Source organism: Natrix helvetica, assembly GCF_964273705.1.
Source record: "Natrix helvetica genome assembly, chromosome: 5".
Classification (NCBI taxonomy): Eukaryota; Metazoa; Chordata; class Lepidosauria; order Squamata; family Natricidae; genus Natrix; species Natrix helvetica.
This window is the reverse complement of record NC_138551.1, coordinates 153,878,105-153,900,527: the sequence shown is the minus strand read 5'-3', so window position 1 is coordinate 153,900,527 and position 22,423 is coordinate 153,878,105. Positions and strand designations below refer to the sequence as shown.

General features: G+C 54.2%; 1 protein-coding gene across 6 annotated transcripts in view; it reads left to right on the top strand.

Annotated features, from left to right (window-relative positions):
* PHC2 (polyhomeotic homolog 2) overlaps nucleotides 1-22,423 on the top strand; it is a 34,243-nt gene that overhangs the window by 9,071 nt on the left and 2,749 nt on the right. The window contains exons 3-14 of one of the 6 annotated variants that reach the window (XM_081954931.1): nucleotides 2,509-2,667; nucleotides 3,341-3,421; nucleotides 3,532-3,702; nucleotides 4,599-4,688; nucleotides 5,078-5,414; nucleotides 5,886-6,223; nucleotides 7,460-7,583; nucleotides 18,252-18,457; nucleotides 19,424-19,547; nucleotides 19,943-20,057; nucleotides 21,468-21,609; nucleotides 22,099-22,390. In XM_081954931.1, coding sequence (XP_081811057.1) covers nucleotides 2,509-2,667; nucleotides 3,341-3,421; nucleotides 3,532-3,702; nucleotides 4,599-4,688; nucleotides 5,078-5,414; nucleotides 5,886-6,223; nucleotides 7,460-7,583; nucleotides 18,252-18,457; nucleotides 19,424-19,547; nucleotides 19,943-20,057; nucleotides 21,468-21,609; nucleotides 22,099-22,390 — 2,179 coding nt within the window. Of the gene's footprint in view, nucleotides 1-2,508; nucleotides 2,668-3,340; nucleotides 3,422-3,531; nucleotides 3,703-4,532; nucleotides 4,689-5,077; nucleotides 5,415-5,885; nucleotides 6,224-7,459; nucleotides 7,584-11,823; nucleotides 11,976-18,251; nucleotides 18,458-19,423; nucleotides 19,548-19,942; nucleotides 20,058-21,467; nucleotides 21,610-22,098; nucleotides 22,391-22,423 lie in introns of those variants that run through there. The other 5 variants (XM_081954930.1, XM_081954929.1, XM_081954932.1 and 2 more) reach the window with 5 other exon arrangements.

Sequence of the window (22,423 nt, the reverse complement as noted above, 5' to 3'; positions counted from 1 at the left end):
GTTTTCCATCTGGTTCCTTGGGGGGGGATCTCCAGGGTTTGCAAGGGCCGTGCAGGGATTCCCCATCCGGGTTTTCGTTTTAAGTGGGCTTTTGTGTTGTTGCGGTCTTTTGATGGAGAGCGAGTCCCCTGTTGTCGCCCTCGGTGGCTGAATCTGCCCAACTTCTGGGTGTGCAGGGCACACAAACCTGACACCACAAGCTCAGCCTTTGCAAGCACGCTGCCACACCCACAAACTTACACACACTGGCCGAAGGTTTTGTGCGGGCTCAAAAGCCCCCCGTCCTTCGCTGGTCGGGTTACACCTCACACCAAGAGTGCTTTGGGACGGAGAAAAGTCTCGTACACCGAAGGGGGTGCAGTGATTTTGTGATTGTGTCTCTAAGTTCTCTGCTTTTATGATCTGGGTGTGTGTGTGTGTGTGTGTGTGTGTGTGTGTGTGTACTGCTGCTGATGTTGCGAAAGAAAAACATTCATTGAAGTTACAACCCCGAGAATCTACACTGGGATTCTGTACTTGACATTCAAGAAATCCCAATGCAGCTGGTCCTCTACTTATGAGCACAACAGAGCCCAAAGTTTCTGTTGCTAAGCGAGACGGTCGCTAAGTGAGGATTTTGTCCCCTTTTACTAACTTTCTCGTTGTTAAGTGAATCACTGCAGTTCTTAAGTTAGTAAACTGGTTGTTAAGTGAACCCGTCTCCCCCCTGGACTCGCAAAAGGGGGTTTTCGTGACTTTGGGACCCTCAACCGTTATAACTCCATGCCAGTTGCCAAGTGCCTGGCTTTCAATCACGTGACCACGATGTGTGTGCGTGTGTGTGCGCGCGCATGTGCTGCAATGGTCGTAAGAGTGAAAAACGCTCCTAAGTCCCTTTTTTTCACTGTAACTGAACAGTCACTAAATGGACGCTCGTAAGTCAAGTATATTCTACCCTCTGGGGTTTTTCCCATCCCTGGTTTGTGGGGGTGGGGAACCAAATTAAGACCCCGGGGGCTTTCCTGCCACTGAGAAGAAGGCAGGGAGTCCAATCGGTGTTGTGTCCCTCTGTGGAATTGTGTGCCACTATGGAAACAAAATGCACAACATTGTTTAAGTGGCCCTGGCTGCCAAGGATTCCTTTTGGATTCTTTGAGTTGCAGTGAGACTGTCAGGGGGATGATTGATGACTCCTTTTGATAGCTCCCCCAGGACCCCTTGCAAATCCCCTGCCTACAAGGTCAAAGCACGGAGACCCTCATTGAGGCTGCTTAACCTTTGATCTGACCCTCCCTCCATTTATGGCGAGGGGGCGAGGAAGCAGTGAGATATTTAAAATACCCCCTTTTTATTCAAACCCCGTTTCCTTCCCTCATCTGACTTTCTTTGCAAGCCTGTTTACAAAATGCACAAGCTTTGCCAAGCGTTGTGTGGCCCAGCGCAGCTGGTCGCTATCTGAGTTTCTTTGTAAGCCTCTTCGCAAAACACACACGGTTTCCACAAAGTTGTGCGCTTGAACTCTCCTGGACTTTGAGTTTTTGAAAGGTAAGCTTCTTTGCAAAACGCGCAAGATTTCCAAAACGTTGCGTGGTTGAAAATGCCTGAATTTTCTCTCCGTTTCTTTGTAAGCCGGTTTGCAAAACGCACAAGGTTTCCAAAACGTTGCATGGTGCAACACACCGAGAGAGGAGAATTTGGGTTAGATGCATGGGTTTCCCCCCCCCTCCCCCCATGCCCCAACCAGAGGGCAGGACCAGGATGGGAACTGATCAAGGAGAGAGAGAAGCAACTTAGATTTCAGGAGAAATTTCTTAATCATCGGAACGAAAGCAGTCAGTGGAGAAATTTTTCCTCCAGAAGTTGTGGGTGTCTTCAGAGATAAAATGGGTCTGATAAGGTCTGATGACTTGGGAAGGGGGGTTGGACTAGAAGACCTCCGAGGTCCCTTCTGCGTGATCTATTTTTGGGGTGCTGGAGAAAGCGACCACAGCTGCCCTTTACAAACCACCGTTTACAACGTCACGTGTCCCATCCAGATTCACACGGTCCTTAAGTGAATCCGGCTTCCCCCTGGACTTGGCTTCTCAGGTCACAAAAGAGGATCACACGACCCTGGGGCAGTGCGACCGTCATAAATACGAGTTGCCAAGCGCCTGAATTTTGATGGCGGGACCGTGTGTCTGTGTGTGTGTGTGTGTGTGCTGCAATGGCCGTAAGTGTGAAAAATGACCCGTTTCTCAGTGTCTTTGTAACTTCGGTCACTAAATGAATTGTCCTAAGCCCGATTGCAAAAAGAACCGCAGGAGGTTTTAGCCTCTAAAGGGGCCCAAGCGGCACCTGGAAGGGGGAAAATCTCCGTCCTTTTCTTGCCTTGCTTAGAAGGCAGGTGAGAATTTTTTTTGAGGGGGGGGGGAAGAAGAGGCTTTGGCCCCCTTTCTCTCCATGCCTGGGGGTGGGGGGCCACGGGGGGAGGCGCCTTCCTCTCTTTGCAACCTTCTTCCTCTTCCTCCTCTTCCTCTCCTTGGGCAGGTGATCCAGCAAGCGTTGCACCGACAACCAAACACAGCCGCCCAATACCTGCAGCAGATGTACGCAGCCCAGCAACAGCACCTGATGCTGCAGACGGCGGCCCTCCAGCAGCAGCACCTGGGCAGCAGCCAGCTGCAAAACCTGGCTGCCATCCAACAGGTGTGTCACCCCGGGGGGAGGGGAGGGGAGGGGGAGGCCACCCAAAAAGGCAGGGGCTTCACCTGGGGGGCGGCCGGTGGGGGCGGGGAGGGGGGGGAACAGGGCTCGTCTTCCTCTTCGGGCACTCCAAGCCCCCCCCAAAGGTTGCAAAAGAGGGAAAGGTGGTCCTCGGTTTACGACCACAGTGGGACCCAACATTTCTATCGCTACATGAGACAGTTGGGAAGTCAGTTGTGCCCCGTTGAATGAGCCTTCTCTGGCCACCGTCATTAAGTGAATCCCTGCAGTTACTAACTTAGGAACGCCACCGTCGTTAAGTGAATCCGGCTCCCACGTTGATTTTGCTTGTCAGGAGGTCCCAAAACGGGGTGGGGTGGGTGTCACGTGACCCCCTGTGACCGTCATAAATACGAGTCCGTCTCCAAGTGTCCAAATTTTGTTCATGTGACTTACGACGGCGGTCGTAAGTGTGAAAAATGGTCACTACTCACTTTCTTCAGGGTTGTTGTAACTGAGGTCCCTAAGTGAACGGTTGTAAGTCGAGGACTCCCCGCATCAGCTCAACCAAACTGGTTTTCGTTATTTATTTGTTAAGCTTTTAATAAGGTTCTGAGGTTGCGGGAACGGCACTTTAACGCAGTGGGGGTCCCCCTCCCACTCCCCACTTTTGCAGGCCAGCTTGGCAGCCAACCGGCAGGGCGTCTCCCCCTCCTCCAACGGGGCCACGCAGACCCCCACCACGCAGCAGCCCACGGTGAGACGGAGCCTGGCTCAGCTTCCCTCTGGTGGTAGGGGGGTGGGGGTGGGGGTCCCCTTTCCTTAGACGCGGCCGGGCTCACTGACTCGCTCGTCTCTTGTCCCCAGATCAATTTGGCCACCTCCCCTGCGGCGGCCCAGCTCATCAACCGGGCGCAGAGTGCGAATTCTGCAGCCGCCACCGCCTCGGGCATCGCCCAGCAAGCTGTGATTCTGGGCAATACCAGCAACCCCGCCCTGAGTGCGAGTCAGGCGCAGATGTACCTCCGGGCGCAGATGGTAAGCGATGCTCCGTCGGGGACGCCCCCAGTGTGTGTGTGTGTGTGTGTGTGTCCCAGTTTGGCTCCAGGAGGGGAGGGGTCCTTCCACCGTGGGCTTAAACCCACTGTGTGTCAGTGTTGCCTTTTTGATGCCGCAGTTGAGAAAATGCAATTGCAGCTTCCTCCGAGCGACTTAATTCCAGGTAGTCCCCGACTTACAATCACAATCGGGGGCCCAACTAACCGTTGCTAAGCGAGACGGTGGGGAGGTGAGTTCTGCCCCACTTTATGAGCTTCCTTGCCAACCCCCGTTAAGTGAAGCCGGCTTCTCCCTGGCTTGTCAGAAGGTCCCCCAAAGGGATCATGTGATCCTGGGACAGTGAAGAAGGTAGAACCGAAGAAGCTCCTGGGACGGGAGGTGAAATGTTTTCAAAGGGGGAAAAAACACAAGAAGCATTTGGGGATAGCCGTGACCTTGATGATTGAGAATCTCCATAGACGATGGTCTGGAACCGAGGAGGGTCTCCCTGCTTGAGCAGGGGGCTGGACTAGAAGACCTCCGGGGTCCCTCCCAACTCTCTCATCCTGTATTCTGAGACCTCAAAACAAGGAGGAATTTCCTGAGAGCAGCTGATCCAGATGTTAAGGCTGCTCCATCACTGGATGAAGTTTTCAAGAAGAGACTGGACAGCCGTTTGACCAGGATGATATCAGGTCTCCTGCTTGAGCAGGGGGTTGGACTAGAGGACCTCCGGGGCCCCTCCCAGCCCCGTTGTCCTGTCTTCTGTGTTTTGCTGGGCTTGGCTGGCTGGGATCAGCAACGGGGGAACTATTTCCTGTGATTTTCAGGCTCAGCAGACAAGCTTAATGCAAGTAGCTAGGAGCCTAGGCCGCGCTGTTCCTTTGTCCCCCCAGCTCATCTTCACCCCCACCGTGGCCGCCGTCCAGCCCGAGGGGACCAGCAGCAGCAGCAGGCAGCCCCCCGTCCCCACCACCGCACCTCAGGTAAGGTCCCTCCAGGTGCCTTCCCTGCACGGGGAGCCCCAATCTCCACGGCTGGGCAAAGGCCGCTCTTACGTGGATTTTGCCCCCCCTTCCTTTACGACCTTCCTTGTCACCGTCGTTAAGCGAATCGCTGCAGAGGTTAAGCCGGCAATGTGGTGGCTAAGTGAATCAGGCTTCCCCCATTGAGTTCGTTGGTCTCCAAAAGGGACCAACGGTGACATTGAAGCCGGTCGTAAATATGAGTCGGTTGCGTGACCATGGAGATGCTGCAGTGGTCGTTAAGTGTGGAAAAACGGCCCTCCGTCCCTTTTTACGGTGCGGTTGTAACCTTGAACGGCGGGTTGTAAGTCAAGGAGTGGTTGTAGCTGGAAGCTTTGTCTTGTGCCCAGGTGCAGAATCCCGCTCTCCGGACGCAGCAAGCGGTTAGCCAGGCGCTGAGCTCCCCTGTGGGTCAGGCGCTGGCGCCCCCCGCCGTGGCTATCAAACCCGCTCTGAATAACGGCAGCCATTCCTCCTCCCCGTGCTCCGCGTTCGCCTCCTCCTCCCCCTCCCCCGCGGCTCAGGCGAAGGGCGCCAAGGAAGGCGGGCAGGAGCTCCTCTCCGAGCAGCTGAGGAAAGGGGAAGGGGGCAGCGGCAGCAACGGGACAGAGGCCGCCGTGGACGGGCGAGGCAGCGCCCCCAACCGGACAGGCCCTCCCGCCACCCCTCACCCACCGATTGCCCCAGGTGAGTCCCTGCGAAGGTGGCATGGCCCCGGGAGAGGTAGGGTGGTGGAAGGACACGGGGAGGGGAGCCTCCGTGCGGTCCCAGGCCTTTCCTCCCTCCCTCTTTTCCTTCCTTCCTTCCTTCCTCCCTCCCTCCCTCTTTTCCTTCCTTCCTTCCTTCCTTCCCTCCCTCCCTTCCTCTCCTTCCTCTCTCCTCCCTCTCCTTCTTCTCTCCTCCCCCTCCCTCTTCCTTCCTTCCCCTCGCTCCTTCCCCCCCTTCATTCTCTCAGTTTCCTCCTTCTCTCCCTTCTCTCCTCCCTCCCTCCTTTTCCCCCTTCTCTTTTTCATTCTCCTTTTCTTTTGCCCTGAGTAAAGAAAGCCATGCTTCTGCCTAAGAGAGCCCAGAGGAAGGGAAGCTGGGAGCAGGCTTTACGTCTCCCTGGGGGAAAGTGATGGTCTTTTCTGTTCCCCCCCCCTTTTTTTTTTTCTCCAGCTTATCCCCCGGGCCAGACTCTGCCTCCGCCCAAGCCCCTCCCGCACCAGTTTGTGATCCAGCAGCAGCTTCAGCCCAAGCCCCCCCACCTGCAAGCCTTCAGCACACCCACCCCCACCAGCCCCCCCTCGGCCCACCTGCCAGCCTGCCAGCCCCCCGCCCAGCACAAGGCGAATTCCAGCCACACGTCGCCGTCCCCGCACCTCCCTGGCCCTCCTGCCCTGGGGCTGCTGCAGCGGACAGACGGACGTCCCGCCGGGTGTCCGAACCCCACGACTCAGCACAAGTTCCAACCCTCGCCTGCCGTCGTTCTCCAGCTCCAGCCGCCTGTTGGGACGGTGAGTGTGTGAGGGGGTCCGTGATTTCTAGGTGGGGGACTCTGCCCTGGACTCCCAGGGAGGCTTTTGTGCTTGGAATTTAGATTCGGAAGGCCCCCCTCAAGGTCATCCAATCTGACCCCTGCTCCGAATTGGCGGATGGCTACCCCACGCGCGTCCAGCCAGGGAAACCTAACCTGCTCTGGGCCCCTGGTTTCCGTAGCTCAGGGTTGGACTGAGCTGGGTGGTTTTCTTCCAGACCTTTCATCGTCAGACTAGGTAACGTCATCAGTGCTAGCTAACCTGATGATGTTCCCTAGCTGGGTCACAAAACGTCTGCAAGAAAACCACCCAGCTGAGAGAGCCCCCAACGACCCCACAGTCTTCCTCCTCCTCCTCCTCCTCCTCCTCCTCCTCCTCCTCCTCCTCCTCCTCTGCCATAAGCCCCTCTCCCTTCCAGCACTGATGATGTTACCTAGTTGGGTCACGAAACGTCTGCAAGGAAACAGCCCAAAGACCCCCACAGTTCAACCCCAAGGTGCAAATATTCTTTCCCACCAATCATCAGGAAAAGTTCTTTGCATTTTTGGACTTTTTCTTCTTCTTTTTTGGGGGTAAAATGTATATTCCCATATACATTCACAAATATACATTCTCATAGGCGCCATTGGTATTTTATCTGCCGTCTTCTAGCGTTTATCACAATCTGTTTAAAGATATAAAAAGCATAATTGGGTTCGTTTTCTCCCCCCCCCCCCATATCCATCTTATTTTGCAACCACCCTACTCCTTCCTCCTTTCTTTCCTCCCAACCTCCTTTCTCTACCTTCTTCTTTCCTCCTCTCCCCCACCCTCTCCCTCCCCCCTCTTCTTCTCCTTCCCCTCTCTCTCCTCCTGTTACCACCCCTCCCTTACTTCCTCTCCTTTTCCCTTTCTCCTTTTCCCTCCTTTCTTCTTCCCTTCTTTCCTCCCTCCTCCTCTCTTCTCCTCCTCCTCCTCCTCCTCCCCCTCTCTCCTACTCTTACTTCCCCTCCCTTATTTCCTCTCCTTTCCCTTTCTCCTTTTCCCTCCTCTTCCTCCTTTCTTCTTCCCCTCTCTTTCCCCCCTCCCCCTCTCTTCTCCTCCTCCTCTTACTTCCCCTCCCTTACTTCCTCTGCTTCCTCCTTTTCCCTCCTCTTCCTCCCTCCTTCCGTCGTGGCCCTTGCATTTCTGGACTCTCTTCTGATGCTTTTCTTCGCTTCCTTTCTCGGTTGGCAGCTGCCCCTGGGCGTCCCGGAGGGTCTCCGGAAAGATCCGGCTGTTCTCGAGGCTGCCTGCACGTCTCCGTCGGCCCCTCCCAAACCACCACCGGCTCCCGAGGGCAACGGACCCCTGCCACACGGTAGGAAAAGCCCAGGCGACCCGCTCCGTTCCCAGGAATCTGGGGAAAGTGGCTTCCTTGGGGATCACTGAGAGGAACCTCCCTCTTCAGGGCAGTCTACCTGCAGAAGCCCCTTGGCTCTGAAGGGGTCTGGGCGGGGATGATGGGCTCTCACGGCCTGGCCCAAATGGGGAGGGCTTGTCAGGAGGTCGCAAAACGTGACCCCGGGACCGTCATAAACACGAGTCCGCTTTCCAACTCTGATCGTGTGGACCCCGGGGAGGCCACCACACTCATTAAAGGTGAAAAATGGTCACCGGTCCCTTTTTTTCAGGGCCGTTGTAACTTTGGTCACTAAGTGAACCGTCGTATGTTGAGGACTGCCTGCATTCTTTATTTCGGAGCCTTGTTTTTTAATGCTCGCTGCTCAGAGGCAAAGGTTATGAGTTGGAGGGGCTTGTAAAACACTATTTTGGGGCCCCCTTTTGGTCGTAGGTCAAGGGGTATCTGTGGGCTTGCAACCGTCGCTTTAGTGACCCTTCGAAGGGGGTGAAATAAAGGAGCCTTTTAACTGTGGGGAGGGGGTCCTAGCAGCCATGAAAACAGCAAAATGGAGTTCCTTAAATGCTTCCCCCATCCCTGTGACGAAATCGGGGTCCCCTTTGTTGTTGTTTTTACCCAGCTTCCTTTCTGGCCCAGAAATATCCACCCCCCAGCTGAGGGGGCTGTCCCTCCCCGATCTGTGGCTGGGGAGGGGGCCGGGAACTGCCTTTTGTCTGCTCTGCAGACATTTTTTGGGGAGGGGGCGCAACTCTCCCAAAGACAATAGGGCTGCCCTCTCCGCTTCACCCCACAGCTGGATTCCTGATCCGGCTTCCCCCCCCCCCCCGCCCCTTCACGCCAGTTAAATGGAGAGAAACTTCAGCATGCCCCCCCCTCCCTTGGGAGGGTTGAGATCACATCTGCATTCTCCAGGGGGGGGCAAGATAATCTGTGCCCCCCCCAAGGCTGGACAATACTACTTGGAAGCTACAGGCCTTTGTGGAAAATGCATGGGGGGGGGGTCCTGCTGAGAAGCGGGGGGGGGGAATTGGGGGGGAAACACAGGGCACACCTGCCCCCCCCACCAGAAGCAGCTGTCTTTCTCTCATGCAAACTCCCATTTCATACACACACACACACACACACACACACACACACACACATCCCCCCTTGCCTCCAGCTGCTGTTTCAGTAGAAACATGTAAAGACATCTGGAAAAAGCCTGCAAAGATCGGGTGCCCCCCCCGCCCCCCCCCCCGAACTCCCAACCGGTTGCATTTACAACAAATCAAATTTTTCAGGGAAGATGCCTGAATTTGCACCCGTGGCCACAATGCTCAGATGCTGCAAGGTGAAAAATACCTCCCCCCCCACCCCACCCCACCCCGAGGCCAACTGGTCCTTGAGTGTCATTTCTTCCCTTACCATAAGCCTCGACTTACGACCGACCGCGATGGGGAACTGAATTTCCCTTGCTAAGCGTGTGTGTGTGTGTGTGTGTGTGTGTGTGTCACGCCCCGATTTTACGACCTTTTCTTCTCCCATGGAGGTCGAAGACCTCACTGCCGTTAAGTTGCGACTTACGACCACAACAGAGCTTCAAATTCCCATGGCTAAACGAGGCAGCTTGTTAAATCGGTTTTGCCCCGTTTTACAACTTTTGCCACGGTTCTTAAGTGAATCACTGCTGTTAAGCGAATCTGGCTTCCCTATGGGCGTGGCTTGTCAGAAGGTTGCCAGTGGCGATCACGTGGCCCCAGGGCTGGACTAAATGACCTCCAAAGCCCCTTCCAACTCCGGCTACTTGGCTCTTCCCTTCTTTGTAGACTCAGAAACTCCTTCGTCCGTCCCACAGTGGGGCAAAAGCCGGCCGTGATGTGGGGAGAATCCGCCTTCTGGCCCCCTTAGCCAACCTCTCAATCCGACATTAAAAAAATCCGTCCCTTCCGTCCTTCAGTTCAAATTTAAATTTCTATCTGAGAAGAAAGGGAAGCTCAATTTAACCTTAAATTTAGGTTTGATTTAAATTTAGCTTAAAATTAGCTTCCCCTCCTTCTCTGATTTTTGCAAAGATTCAACCACCTATACAGAGAGAAAGAAAAAAATCAAATAAACCCAGAATAAATATAAGCATTATTTAGGCTTTGCCTGTTTTGTTTGCTTTCCAGCCCAGCCCTTTGTCCTGGATTATGGGGGAGGGGGCTTGTTTGGGCAGCCCTCGCCCCCCCCTGTCATTCAGAGGCAGAGGGTGACCTTTGACCCTCCCCAACCAGTGGCCCCTGAGCCTAAAACAAAGGAGATGCCTTCTTGCTGGATTAGCTGGGAATCCTGGGATTTGTAGTCCTGATGTGGGATGGGCGTCATTTGGAGGAGGGCTCCAATTTGGGAAGGTTCTTTTTGGAGGGGTGTCTGGGCCTCTTGGGGGCAGGGCTCATAGGAGCAACCCCCACCCACCCACCCACCCACCCCGTCTGCCCTCTCATTCCACCTGGTACAAATGCACAGGTGGGTTACAGACCCTCCAGAATTGTTGCAGTGCAAAAAAAGTGTGTGTCTGTGTCTGTATGTGTGTGTTGAAAAGCCCGGCCTCTGTCTTGTGGCCTGGGCAGTTGAAGGTGTTTGGCAGAACTAATAAGATTAGACAAAGGAAGAACCTAATGGGCATTCCTTCTGCCAACACATCCCACCCACCCCCAAATCTAGCCCCCCCCTTGTTTAAATCTGGTTGGGAGCAGCCAGCCAGCCAGCCCACCCCCTTGCCATGAGCCCAGCCCTGGCACTTGGGGAGGGGTCTGCCCACTGTTTGTGGCAGCTGCGGGAATCGCAGGTGAGCGGATAAGGGAATTTTCCTGGATAGGTGAGAGTTTTCCTTTCGTTTTCTTTTTCCCTGCACAAAAATGAATGGTTTTGGGGGAGGGTCTCCTGCTCGAACAGGCGGTTGGCCTGGAAGACCTACCAATCAATATGGGTAGCTCAGGGTTGAGCTAAGGAGGGGGGGGGGGTTCTTGCAGACGTTTAATGACCCAACTAGGTAACATCATCAGTGTTACAGTGGAGGGGAGGCTGCAAAGAGGAGGAGGAGGAAGAAGATTGTGGGGTCCTGGGTTTTCTCTGAACTTGGTTGTTTTCTTGCAGATGTTTCGTGACCCAGCTAGAGCCCCAGGTCTTGCCCCTCCCCCTCCCAGGTCCCTTCCAACCATGTTCTTTTTTTAAAAGTTTTTTATTTTTACTCCCTCTTTTTTTAATAGTATTTATTACACTTCCCAACATTTAAAAATAAAACACAAATTTACACTTGTGTAACAGCTTTTCCAAATCGTGTATCCATACTTTGCATAACAATCCTATTTACAAAAACCTCTATATCACTATCCTAAGTTATATCCTTATTTAAATACTCTCTCTATATTATACTTTTACTTCTTATATTTTTATTCCCATACATACATTCACAAATATTACATTCTTATAGATATTATCAATATTACGTGTTGTCTTTGAACATTTGTAAGAATTCAAACTGAAGGGCAGAATCGAGATTGTTTTCCTGCCATCCGGTACATTTCACTCCACTCCCCTTTTCTCCTACCCTCCCTCCTTCCTTCTCTACTTTCTCCTTCCCTCTCCTCCCTCCTCTTTCCTTCTCTCCTTTCCTCTCCCCCCCCCTCTTCCTCCTTCCGACCCTCCTCTTCTCACGGGGACCTCCTGAGTGATCCGCAGAGCAGCCAGATGGGACCCGGGAGGGGTTTCCCAACCCCCAAACTCTCCCCTAGCATAGGCTCCGTGGGCTGGACTAGAAGACCTCCAGGGGCCACTCCCAACTTCCCCAACCTTTCCCTGCAAGCGGCGGGGGTCGCTGGGCTGCTTTCCCAGGCCCCGGGAGAGGCTGGCGCTTGGGGTGTGTGTGTTAAGTTAGGGTTAGGATCCCGGGGGAGGGAAAAGCGGTCGTAGGAGCGGAGCATCCTCCTTCCGGAGCCGGGCGGGCAGTGCTGGGCGGGGGTCGGGGCAGGGGAGCCGGGCGGCGTCCCGGAGCAGCGCCGAGGAGCTGTCCGGCGAGGGGGCGCTGCGCTGCGCTGGATCCTGGCGGGCGAGGCGGCCCCGGGCGCGGCCAATGAGCGGCGTCGGGGCGGGGGCGGGGGCGGGGGAGGAGGGGGCTGCGGTCCCGGCGCCTCCCCGTCCGGCTTCTCCTCCCTCGGCGCGGCGGGCGGCATTGTTCGCGCCCCGAGCCCCGCGACGCCCCGGCCGGCCTCCCCCGCTGCTGTTGCTTCCCCCGCGGCCCACCGGCCCTTCTGCCGCCGCCCGAGCCCAGCGCGGATGGGGAGCTGGGCGGGCCGGGCGGCGCGGCGGCGCAGGTGACTCAGGTGGACGCAGGTAAGGGCGGGAAGCGGCGGCGACTGGAGCCTGGGGGGGCTTTGTCCTCGGGGAGGGGGCGCAGCGCGTCTGCCGTGGGTCTCCCCCCCCCCCGGGTTCCCTTGGCCTTGGGGGGCCCTTTTGGGAGAGGACCCCCCCTTTCCTCGCCGCGCCTCCTACCCCAGGGAGGGAGGGAGGGGGGGAGACTGGGGGGGGGCTGGGGGTCTCCTGTGGAGCCAAGCAGCTGCTCCGCCCCGCGTGGGAACCTGATGGCTAAACCTGGGCTGTGAAACGGGCTGCCCCCGGAGGAAAGCGCGATGGATTCCTTTGTGGGACTCCAGCGCCCATGCTTCCCAGCTGGCCAGCTCCTTTCGGGTCTGGGGATCCTGAGTGAGGCGGGATGGGGGGCGGCCGGAGAAGCGGGAGTTTGCTCCCCTTCGGGGCTCTTAGAAACGCGTCTTTTGAGTCACAGCCGTTGTTGGGACTTGGGGGCCTCGTTGGCCTGGCTTGGACTACAACTCCCATCCAGGATTGGGTTCTCTTGTGGGGGGGGGCAAGAGGGGGTTTTGGCATTGTTTGAAATGGCTTCAGGAGCCCCTTTCAGATGGGAAGCATCTTGTCCCCTAATGAATCCTTCTGATGTTTTGGGACTGCAAGGCCCATCGTGCTTTTCTCCAGCCTTCTCTTGAGCTGGGAGTGCCTTGGGGGGGAGGGGATAGGTTGGGGGGTAGCCAGTCAGGGTCCCTGCCCCCCAGCCGTGCTGTCTCTAAATCTTTCCCCTGATTTGCCTCACCCTTCACACAGCCCCCAAGGCCTGACCCGGGTTATCAAAACACCCAGGTGTTGACATTAGCCAGGACTCACAAACTCCTCCAACAGATGCTGCCCTTGTTTATTGCTGGGTTGTAAACTGGGTGGCTGACCTGAATGGTCTGGTTTTAACACAACCTCCCCGCCAGCCCTTTGAGGTAGGCCAAGTGGAGACAGTGGAGAGAATCCGCTTGTTGTCGGGAAGGTTGTTTATTGTTGGTCACAGAAATTTGCCAGCCTGTTTCTCTCTACTTTGCCCTCCTCTTATACCCAGCAGAATCTTTATTTTTTTGTGGGGGGGGCAGGGGGCGTGTTTGCTTTGAGCTACTTTCTCAAACTTTTTCAGTTATATTTTTTGAACCTCATGTTGGCTGGGGGGGGGGGGATGATTCTGGGAGTTGAAATCCGGACATTTTAAGGTGGCTACGGTTGAGAAACAGCGCTACGGAGTTGGGGGGACTTTATCACAGTGCCGTGGGGGGGGGGTTCAGTGCCCCACTTATTTCCTTTCTCTCCCTTCTCTCTCTTCCTGCTCAAGTGAGGCCCCCTCCCCACCAGGTGCTCCCCTTCCCCCCCCCCCGGTTTGCTTCCCAAACTTCTCCCTAAATTATGACCTGTGGGAGAAGCCCTCGTTCCTTCCTCTGCAAACCCCCCCCGAGGGGAAAGGGGGGCTTCTGGGTCACCTATGGAGAAGCTAACTCTGTAAAGAGGTGAGACCGGGAGGGAGGGGCGGCTTGCTCAAAATCTTCCTTCCCCCCCCCCCCCCCCCCGTGACTGACGTTTGCTCGTCTTTCCTGGAGGGATGTTGTCACTTGGCTCACTGCTTTGTTGTTTTGAGTGAGATCGATTCAATATTTTTTTTCAGAGCTGAGTGTCTGTCAGAGGATTCTTGTTTCCAGGAAGTGGCGGGTGGTTGGCGGGTGGGGGGGGGACGCAAAGGCAGCTTTTTATGACTAATGTAAATAGTCCTTCCGTCCGTCGCTTAGCAGATCCCCCTTGTGGTTCCCTTCCTTCCCTTCCTCTGCTTCCGGAAATCAGTTCTGAATCCAATCCCAGCAACCTGGAACCAAGGAGAAACTTCCTGACAGAGAGGACAATTAGCCAGTGGAACAGCTGGCCTCCAGAAGTGGTGGGTGCTCCTAGGCTGGAAGTCTTCAAGAGGAGACTGGACAGCCCCCTGTCTGAAATGGTAGAGGGTCTCCTGCTTGAGCAGGGGGTTGGACTAGAAGACCTCCAAGGCCCCTCCCAACCCTACTATTTTATCCTCTAAGCGATTGTAATGAGAGAATTGATTAAATGTCCCCAGCAACAAGTTAATTCTTCTTCTCTTTGAAAAGAGACCCTCCCCCATTTGTTTTGGGGGCCGCTGCTTCTGAGAGGCCTTCAGCCAGATGCCCAGATTCCTTTCGATGTGAGATGGGTGGGAGGCAGATAAATCAACACAAAATAAATAAGAGAACGGTGGTGACTCCCGCAGAGATGCGGCCTGGGCCCCCTCCAGCTCTCCAGGGAGGGAGGGGTTGGCTGCCCCGTCCTTCCGGTGGGAGCACCACATGGCCAGGGATTCCCAGTGGGGGTGGGCTTGATGGGTGAAGGGCTTCCGTTGCTTTCCAAGCCAGCTCGAATTTGCATTGTGAGTCCAGATGGCCTCTCAAAGGAGGCAGCCTGGGCCTGATTGGATTATGGCCACGCTTGGGGAGGTGTGTGTGTGTGTGTGTGTGTGTGTGCGGGAGGGGGGAGGGGTTCAGAGCCCAGCCTGGGTGGATTTGCACCGAGAGACCAGCATCGAGTGTGCAAGTGGGGTGGCAAAGCTCGCTCCCCAAATCCTGAGCGTGAGAACAGAAAACCACAATCATTCCAGGCTCACAGCTGAGTGAGGGGTGGGGTTTGCTCCTTTTGTGTTGTGACTCACTGCCCCCCCCCTGCCAGGGCTTCCGTGCCAGCGCTTCCTTCCCTGCGCATGCGTTGTGTGTTGACGCTGAGCACTCCCCTTCCGTTTTTGGGAGAGCAGAAAAACAGGAGAATAAAGTTGGAAGGGACCTCGGAGGTCTTCTAGTCCAACCCTCTTTGTGGAACCACAGTTAATCCAGCCAATCAAAACCTTCGATTCCTGTTTTGCAGACACCTCCTGCTCTCCGGAGGCCGGATTTAAAGTAACTTTGGGGGGCTAAGGGGCCTTGCCTGAACCCTGCCTTTGGCTTGCCACTCGTGGCTTCTCACGTGACAGATCAACTCTTGGAGAAAACACGGCTCATGCGTGGTGTGGGAGTTTATCCGCCAGCTGCTGCTGGTTTTTCCCCCAACTGTAAATCAGAATATTTTGGGACTTTTCTGGACTCCTTTAAGTTTGGAAACCAGCGAAAACACACCTTCGCTGAAATCCTTAGATGAGTTTTCTTTTTTTGTGTGTGCAAAAACACCTTCGCTGAAATCCTTAGATGAGATTTAAGTGAGTTTTGCATGTGTCCGAATTCTTGGAATGTTTCTGTCTGCTTAAATCTTTTAGAAGCAGCTGAGCGAATTTGCTTCAAAGGATCAGTTTTGTGTATTTCAAGATTCCCATGTCCTTGCAACTATTTTATTTAGTTAGAGATAGTCCGTGGTTTGGTGGGGATTTTGAACCTGGCTAATCAACTAACCGAGATAGGGTGTCCAGCATTCACACACGCACGCACAAACTCTTGTTTGGAAAGCGTCTTTCTCTTGAGTCGGTTAGTACTAGAGGCACAAAGTCGGTCCTTGGCTTACAACCACACCTTGTTCCCGAGTCAGGAAAACAGAATACGCCAGTTGGAAGGGACCTTAGAGGTCTTCTAGTCCAACCTCCTGCTCAAGCACGCTATGGACCAATCCCACCAGGGAGGCTTACTTTGGGGGTACAGCAGAGATAAGAATTGGGTCCCCCAATTCTTAAGCTGGACTTTGGGGACGAGACAAGAGGTGTATGCGATTCCTCAAACGGTGCCGCTTGGCGGTTCTTCCTTTGGCAAGCCAAGCAGGGCGGAGGGAAACTGGCAAAGCTATCTTCCCGCAGGAGCCTCGGCCGTGGTGGGCAGCTGGGCGTCTTTTGTTGACCCAGGCTGCTCCCAGCATGCCTTGCAAAGTGCGCCTGTTGGCTTCTGTTGTGAAGGCTGCACGCATTGCTACTGCGCCGGGGAGGGCGGGGAGGTGCGCGAGCAGGGAGTGCCGCATCTCCAGGGCATTGCAAAGGCGGACGAGCGAGTGAGAGAGCAACAAGCTCGCTCATGCGTGTGTGTGTGTGTGTCGCCAGGCGGCTTGGCGTGCAAAGCCTTGTGTGTGTCACCTCAGGACCGTTCTCCCCCTTCCCCCCCCCCGTTACACAGCTTGGAACTCCTGAGCGATACCAACGGGCCTCAGCGTCTCCTCCCTCTGCTCTCTGCGGAATAAAAGAGGGAAGGAAACTTCTTCTTTCTCTCTTTTGCAAATCTGTGGTGCTTTTTGAGCAGAAAACCGTGTGTAAACATGCGAGGCCCTGTTCCTCGTTCTCCCACAATTCCTTGTGGATACGGTGGTGATTCCTTCCGTGAACGGCCATTCTTTTTGGCCAGAATGTCTCTTGTTTACAACCAAAGCTTTCTGCCTGTGTAAACATCCTGCTTCGGACATCATGAGGTCCAGAAACCTGGGTGGTTTTGTTATTTTTATCACTCCTTTGCACAGGCCAAGAATTCTTCCTTCTTTGCCAACCGGTCTGGAGTTACCGCTGGATAATTTGGGTTGTAGGCCTTGCTTGTTGGAGAGAAAGAGATAAGAGGGAAAAGACAAAGTGTCGATAACGTGTTTTTGGACACTGGAATTCCCTCCCCAAATGTAGGATTTGTAAACAAGGAACACAACCAGCATGATAAACCCCGTTGTGAACAAGGAACACAACCCGGAAGCTGCATATTCATCTCCCAAAGCACTTTCTGTCTTCCTATGAATGAATCTCATTGGTGTTTATTTTATTTCTTATTTAGCTACGTAGGAGTGAATGCCTTGGTTTTCTGTTTGTTTGCTTCTATAAAACCATTTACTCAACGTAAATCAGGAATCAGAGGAAGGGAAAAATTTTAGCCACACAGGTAGGCGGCAGCAGGTAGAACTGTGCTTTGTGTCCTTTCCACAGCCTCCTGAAGTTTCTAGTCCTCACTGAGTTCACACGAAGCCACTCCTTATCCCAGAAATAACCATCCTCATCATCTCCAAAAAAATCTTGTAACTTTTCATGTTAGATCACAACAGAATGTTGTTATAAAAATATATCTGGGCCCTGCCGAAATTTGCACGCTTGAGTTGCAAGTATGAAGTGATGGGTGTGACACATCCCTTGGCGATGGGAAATTTGGGGTACCATTTTGCCACCCTTTTCTCGCCACTTTGGATCCCAGATCCCAGGATGGAAAACGTGTCTGGTTTCATTTCAGGGTTTGCATTTCCCCCGAAATGCACCGTTTTTAGGGTGAATGCAAGTCTCGCCTAGTTGTGATTGTCCTATAATCGGGGTTTTCCCCCCCTTTTGGGTTATTTTGGGGTGGGGGAGATAGCGACTCATAGGAGTTTGTGCCTTCGGAAATATGAATACGAACAAAAGCAAAACTTTCCCTTGCACTGGCGGTCCGAACGGAGCTCGTGGTGGGAATTGAGAAGACCCCCTTTGGCCAACGGAAAAGTTACCTTCGTGCTGCTTTTCCTGCCAACAGAAGCTCAACGCAAGCAGCTTTCAAAGCACGAGGCGCTTCCTGACTCCCCAAAACCAGGTTCCCCAAGTGGGACCAGGAAGGACAGCCCAGTCCTCGTCTTGCGACCTCCTTGCCCAACTAGAACTGCAAGAAACCCCGAGTCTCTGGGTCTGGCTTTTGTGCTTGCTGACATGGCTTTCAAGCTCCTAGTCCCTTTGGTGTGTCAGTGTGTCGGGAGCTGAATTTAAAACGAGGGAGGGGGGATTGTGCGCAATCAGGGTTGGCACAGAAGAGAATCGTTTGCAGCCCAGGGTTGAAATGAAAGGGTCTCCTTTGGTGCTCCCTGAGGCTCCGTGGGGGGGGGGGGGTTCTTGCAGACGTTTCATGGCCCAACTAGGCGACCTCACCAGTGCTAGCAAACTGCTTAGTTTTACTAATTGATTAGTGCTGGGAGTAGAGTCTTAGTAGCTCCAATGAGGTTACCGAAAGTGGGTCATGAAACGTCTGGCAGGGAAACCACGCAGCAGCTCAGGGAGCTCCAGGGACTCTCCCAGCCAGGGCTGCCCAGGGCTGTTGGGATTGTGTAGCCGTGCTTCTCCGGCCTCCTGAGCGAGGGGCTGGGGGCTGTCCAGCGTGGGTCTCGGGCAAAGGGGGGGGGGAGTCAGCTGTATGGTAATGAGGGCAGGGTGGGAGGGGCAGGGCTGCCTTGCGCCCGGGGCCTCTGCCTTTGTCTGCGAACCCTGCCTCACGCCTGCCCCTCCTGGCTCTCTCTCCCTCTCTCTCTCTCTCTCCCCCCCCCCGGCAGAGGCGACCCCCGGCAGCGTTCGCACGCCCCCAGACCCCAGCAGCCCCGGCATGACATCAGGAAACGGCGGTGCTCCCTCCACCGTTCCCAGCGCCCTGCCCCAGAACGGGGAGAACAAGCTGCCCCCCCAAGCCATCGTGAAGCCCCAAATCCTCACTCACCTGATCGAAGGCTTCGTCATCCAGGAAGGGGCTGAACCGTTCCCGGTACGTCTCTCCCTCTTCCCCCCCCCACACACTCTTTCTCCCCCTCTCTCTTTCTCTCTCCTTCTCTCTCCCCTCTCTCCCTCACTATATGTGTGTGTCTCTCTCTTTCTCTCCCTCCTGCTCTCTCTCCCTCTCTCTCTCTCTGTGTCTCTCTCCCTCTCTCTGTCCCCCCTCTCTTTCACTCTCCCCCTCTCTCTCCCTCCCCCCTCTCTCTGTCTCTTCTTCTCTCCCCCCTCTCTCCCTCTCTGTGTGTGTCTCTCTTTCTCTCTGTGTCTCTCTCTTTCACTCTCCCCCTCCCTCCCTCTGTCTTTCTCTTCCTCTCTCTCTCCCCTTCTCCCTCCTCCTCTCTCTGTCTCTCTTTCTCTCCCCCCTCTCTCCCTCTCTATGTGTGTGTCTCTCTTTCTCTCTCCCCCCTCCCTCCCTCTGTCTTTCTCTTCCTCTCTCCCTCCCCCTCTCCCTCCTCTCTCTCTGTCTCTCTTTCTCTCCCCCTCCCTCTCTATGTGTGTGTCTCTCTCCCTCTCTCTCTGTCCCCCCTCTCTCTTTCACTCTCCCCCTCTCCTTCTCTTCCCCCTCTCTCCCTCTCTCTGTGTGTCTCTCTTTCACTCTCCCCCTCCCTCCCTCCATCTTTCTCTCCCTCTCTTCCTCTCTCCCTCCCTCTCTCTCCTCCCCCCCCCCTCTCTCTATGTCTGTCTCTCTCTTTCTCTGCCCCCTCCCCATCTGAAATGGGGTTTTTAAGAGAAAAATTGGATGGGGTGCAGAATGAGCCTGGTGGGGTGGGTGGGATGAAAGTGGGGAGTGCCTGGGGGGGGCTTCATTTTGAGGGTGGAGGGGTGGGCATGTGCTCCAGAGCTTCCCCAGGTGGGGAATTCAGCCTTTTCCTCGACTCCCAATTCTTGCTGTCCCCCAAAATCTATTTTTGGGTGGGGGTGGGCTCTCTAAATCCCCACCTTGCTCTTCATCGGCCAGGTGGGCCGCTCCTCTCTGCTGGTGGGGAACCTGAAGAAGAAGTATGCACAGGCGGTCCTGGCGGAGAAGCCCCAACTGCAAGAGACCACCACCGACTCCGAGATGGAAGACCCCTACCTGCAAGGTGGGTCAGGGAAAGGATGGGGAGATGGGGAACTCTGAGCGTGCGCAGAATGCCTCTCGGCTGGAGTCGGGGTGGTGCCTTGGGGGGCCTCCGGAAGCAGAAGAAAAACAAGGGTCTCCTTGCCCAATTTCTGCCCCCACCTGCCTCCCCCACCCCCAGGTCTCTTCACTTCTGCAGAGGGAATGAGCCATGCATGAATTCTGGGGGCTGGGAGCCGTTTTCCTGAGCCTTTTAAAATTGGGGGTACAGGGGTCTTCCTGCATTGCTCCCCCTTCCGTTCCTTCCTCCTGGAGTGCCCTGCAGCAAACTGGCCCCCTTTGTGCGGCCCCCGGGATGGGGGGGGTCTCCTCGTGCCTGGCCTTGACTGAAATATTTTGCTCTCTCTCCCCCCACAGAATCCAAAGACGAGGCGTCTCCCCCAAAGTTGAAATGCGAGCTTTGCGGCCGCCTGGACTTTGCGTACAAATTCAAGCGTTCGAAGCGCTTCTGCTCCACGGCGTGTGCCAAGAGGTACCTCCGAAACCCCTGGGAGGTTTGGGCCCCTTTGCCCGTCATCGCAGGGCAAACCCCTAAACCAGGTTTAACGCCGGGAAGGACAGCCCCTTGCCACTATTACACTTGGCCCTCAGAGTCCGTCAGGGGTTCAGGCGGGAGTTTGGCTGTTTTTGGCCACCTGTTGAGTCCTCCCCAAGGACCTGCTGTGAGAGGCAGCCGTGGTTGTGTGATGGCATTAAAGGCCTGGTCGCAGGTTGCAAGCTGCCCCAAGTTGAGCTGCCTTCTGCAATTGACTGATGGGGATTGTGTCAATGCCGACGGTCCTTCCTGGGCTGCTGCAGATGTGTTGGGATCGCATCCGATGCAGTCCTCGAGTTACGATCACAACTGAGCCCAAAATTTCTTTGCAAACAAAGGGGTTTTTTTAATGTTTTTTTACATAATTAAAATTCTTTTGTAAACAGAGCATTGTCCGGTTTTCCCCCTTTAACCTTTTCACGTATACATAATTCATTCTACATTATATTTCCTTTTCCATTTCCAATTTTAGCCGTATTTGTTTTCTTATATTTTCCAACTTTTAATTTTTATTATATACATAAACAGTTCAATTTTTTCTTCTCTTTAGAGATAAACCAAATTTATCATTTCCTTTCCATCTGTTATCTATAATTAACAAGTGTCTTCAAATTCAATTTTCTTAATGTAGTAAACATTTAACATAATTAATTTCCACATTTAAAAGTATGAGTATAATTCACTCATATTTACTATTGCCATGATTAATATATTTCATTTCATTTTACTAATCAACTGTTCCTATATTTTCCCCCCTCTTTTTCTTCTTTTTATACGTCTTATATCTTTTCTTCTGAGCCCAAAATTTCTGTTCCCAAGTGTGATATTTAAGAGAGTTTTGCCCCATTCTACGACCTTCCGTTGCTAAATGAATCTCTGCGGTTGTTAGTCACACGTCTGTGAAGTGAGCCTGCTTTCCCTCATTGAGTTTGCTCGTCAGAAGGTCCCCAGAGGGGTCCACGTGACCTCGGGACACTCTCTGACCGTCGTAAATATGAGTCAGTTGCCAAACGTCCTTTCATCAGGTGACCATACAACGGTCATAAGTGTGAAAAACGGTCATAAGTCACTTTTTTTTCACTGCCGTTTTAAGTTTGAACGGTCACTAAATGAATTGTTGTAACTCGAGGACTACCCGTAATTATCAAATTTACTTCCTACCCATCTCTCGGTTTGAGTTGACTCTCTTGGACCAACGCCAAGAATGTCCCGGCATCCTCTAGGGAGCGAAGTCTGGGGCCACTCCAAGCTAAGCAGGGTCGGGCCTGGCTGAGATTCGGATGGGAGACTTGGTCTTGGTCCTTCTCCACCGCAGCAGCGTATTAACCTCTCTGTCCCCTCCCCTAGGTATAATGTGGGTTGCACCAAGCGAGTGGGACTCTTCCATCCGGACCGCAGCAAGCTGCAGAAACCGAACACGCCTGCGCACTGCCGACGCCGACCCTGCAAGGGAGCCCTTCCCCCGCTCACGAAAGAAAGCAAAAAAACGGTTAGCTTGGTGGGGGATGGGCAGGAACTTTGGGGTGTTTTCTTAAGAAAGGGAAATTCGGAACCTTTCCTGAAGTGGAGAAATTCAGAAGATTTTGCCCTTTTCGGTCTTATAGGTAATCCTCAACAGCTCATTTAGCAGCCATTCGAAGTTACAACAGCACTGAAAAAAGTGTCTTATGGCCGTTTTTCACACTGCCCCCTCCCCTTGGTCACATGATCAAAATTTGCACACTTGGCATCTCATTCACTTAACAACCATGTTGCTAATTTAACACTTTCAGTGATTCACTTAACAAATGTGGCCAGGAAGGTCGTAAAATGGGGCAAAACTCACTTAACAAATGTTTCACTTCACGTAAACTTTGGGCTCCGTTGTGGTCGTACGTTGAGGACTACCTGCCATTCCGTACAGACGATCTATTTCTGAGCGAGAACGGGTATGAAAGCAGCTCTGTCAATCTGGTTTGTATCCTGTTTGGGCCCGTAGGCAACGGCCTCCTTGCCCCCCAGTTCTGCGCCCGTGGCGGTACCCAGCTCTCTCCAACTCGGTCACGGACAAGAGGACTCCAGCCGCTGCTCGGACAACTCCAGCTACGAAGAGCCTCTCTCCCCCATCTCGGCCAGCTCCTCCGCCTCCCGCCGGCGCCAGGGCGAGCGAGACACGGAACTGCCGGATGTCCACCTGCGGGATCTGGTGGGCATGGAGCGCCACTTCCTGCCGAGCGAGCCCACCAAGTGGAATGTGGAGGACGTCTACGAATTCATCCACTCCCTGCCCGGTGAGCGATGGGCCAACCTTGGCAAAGGTCCCA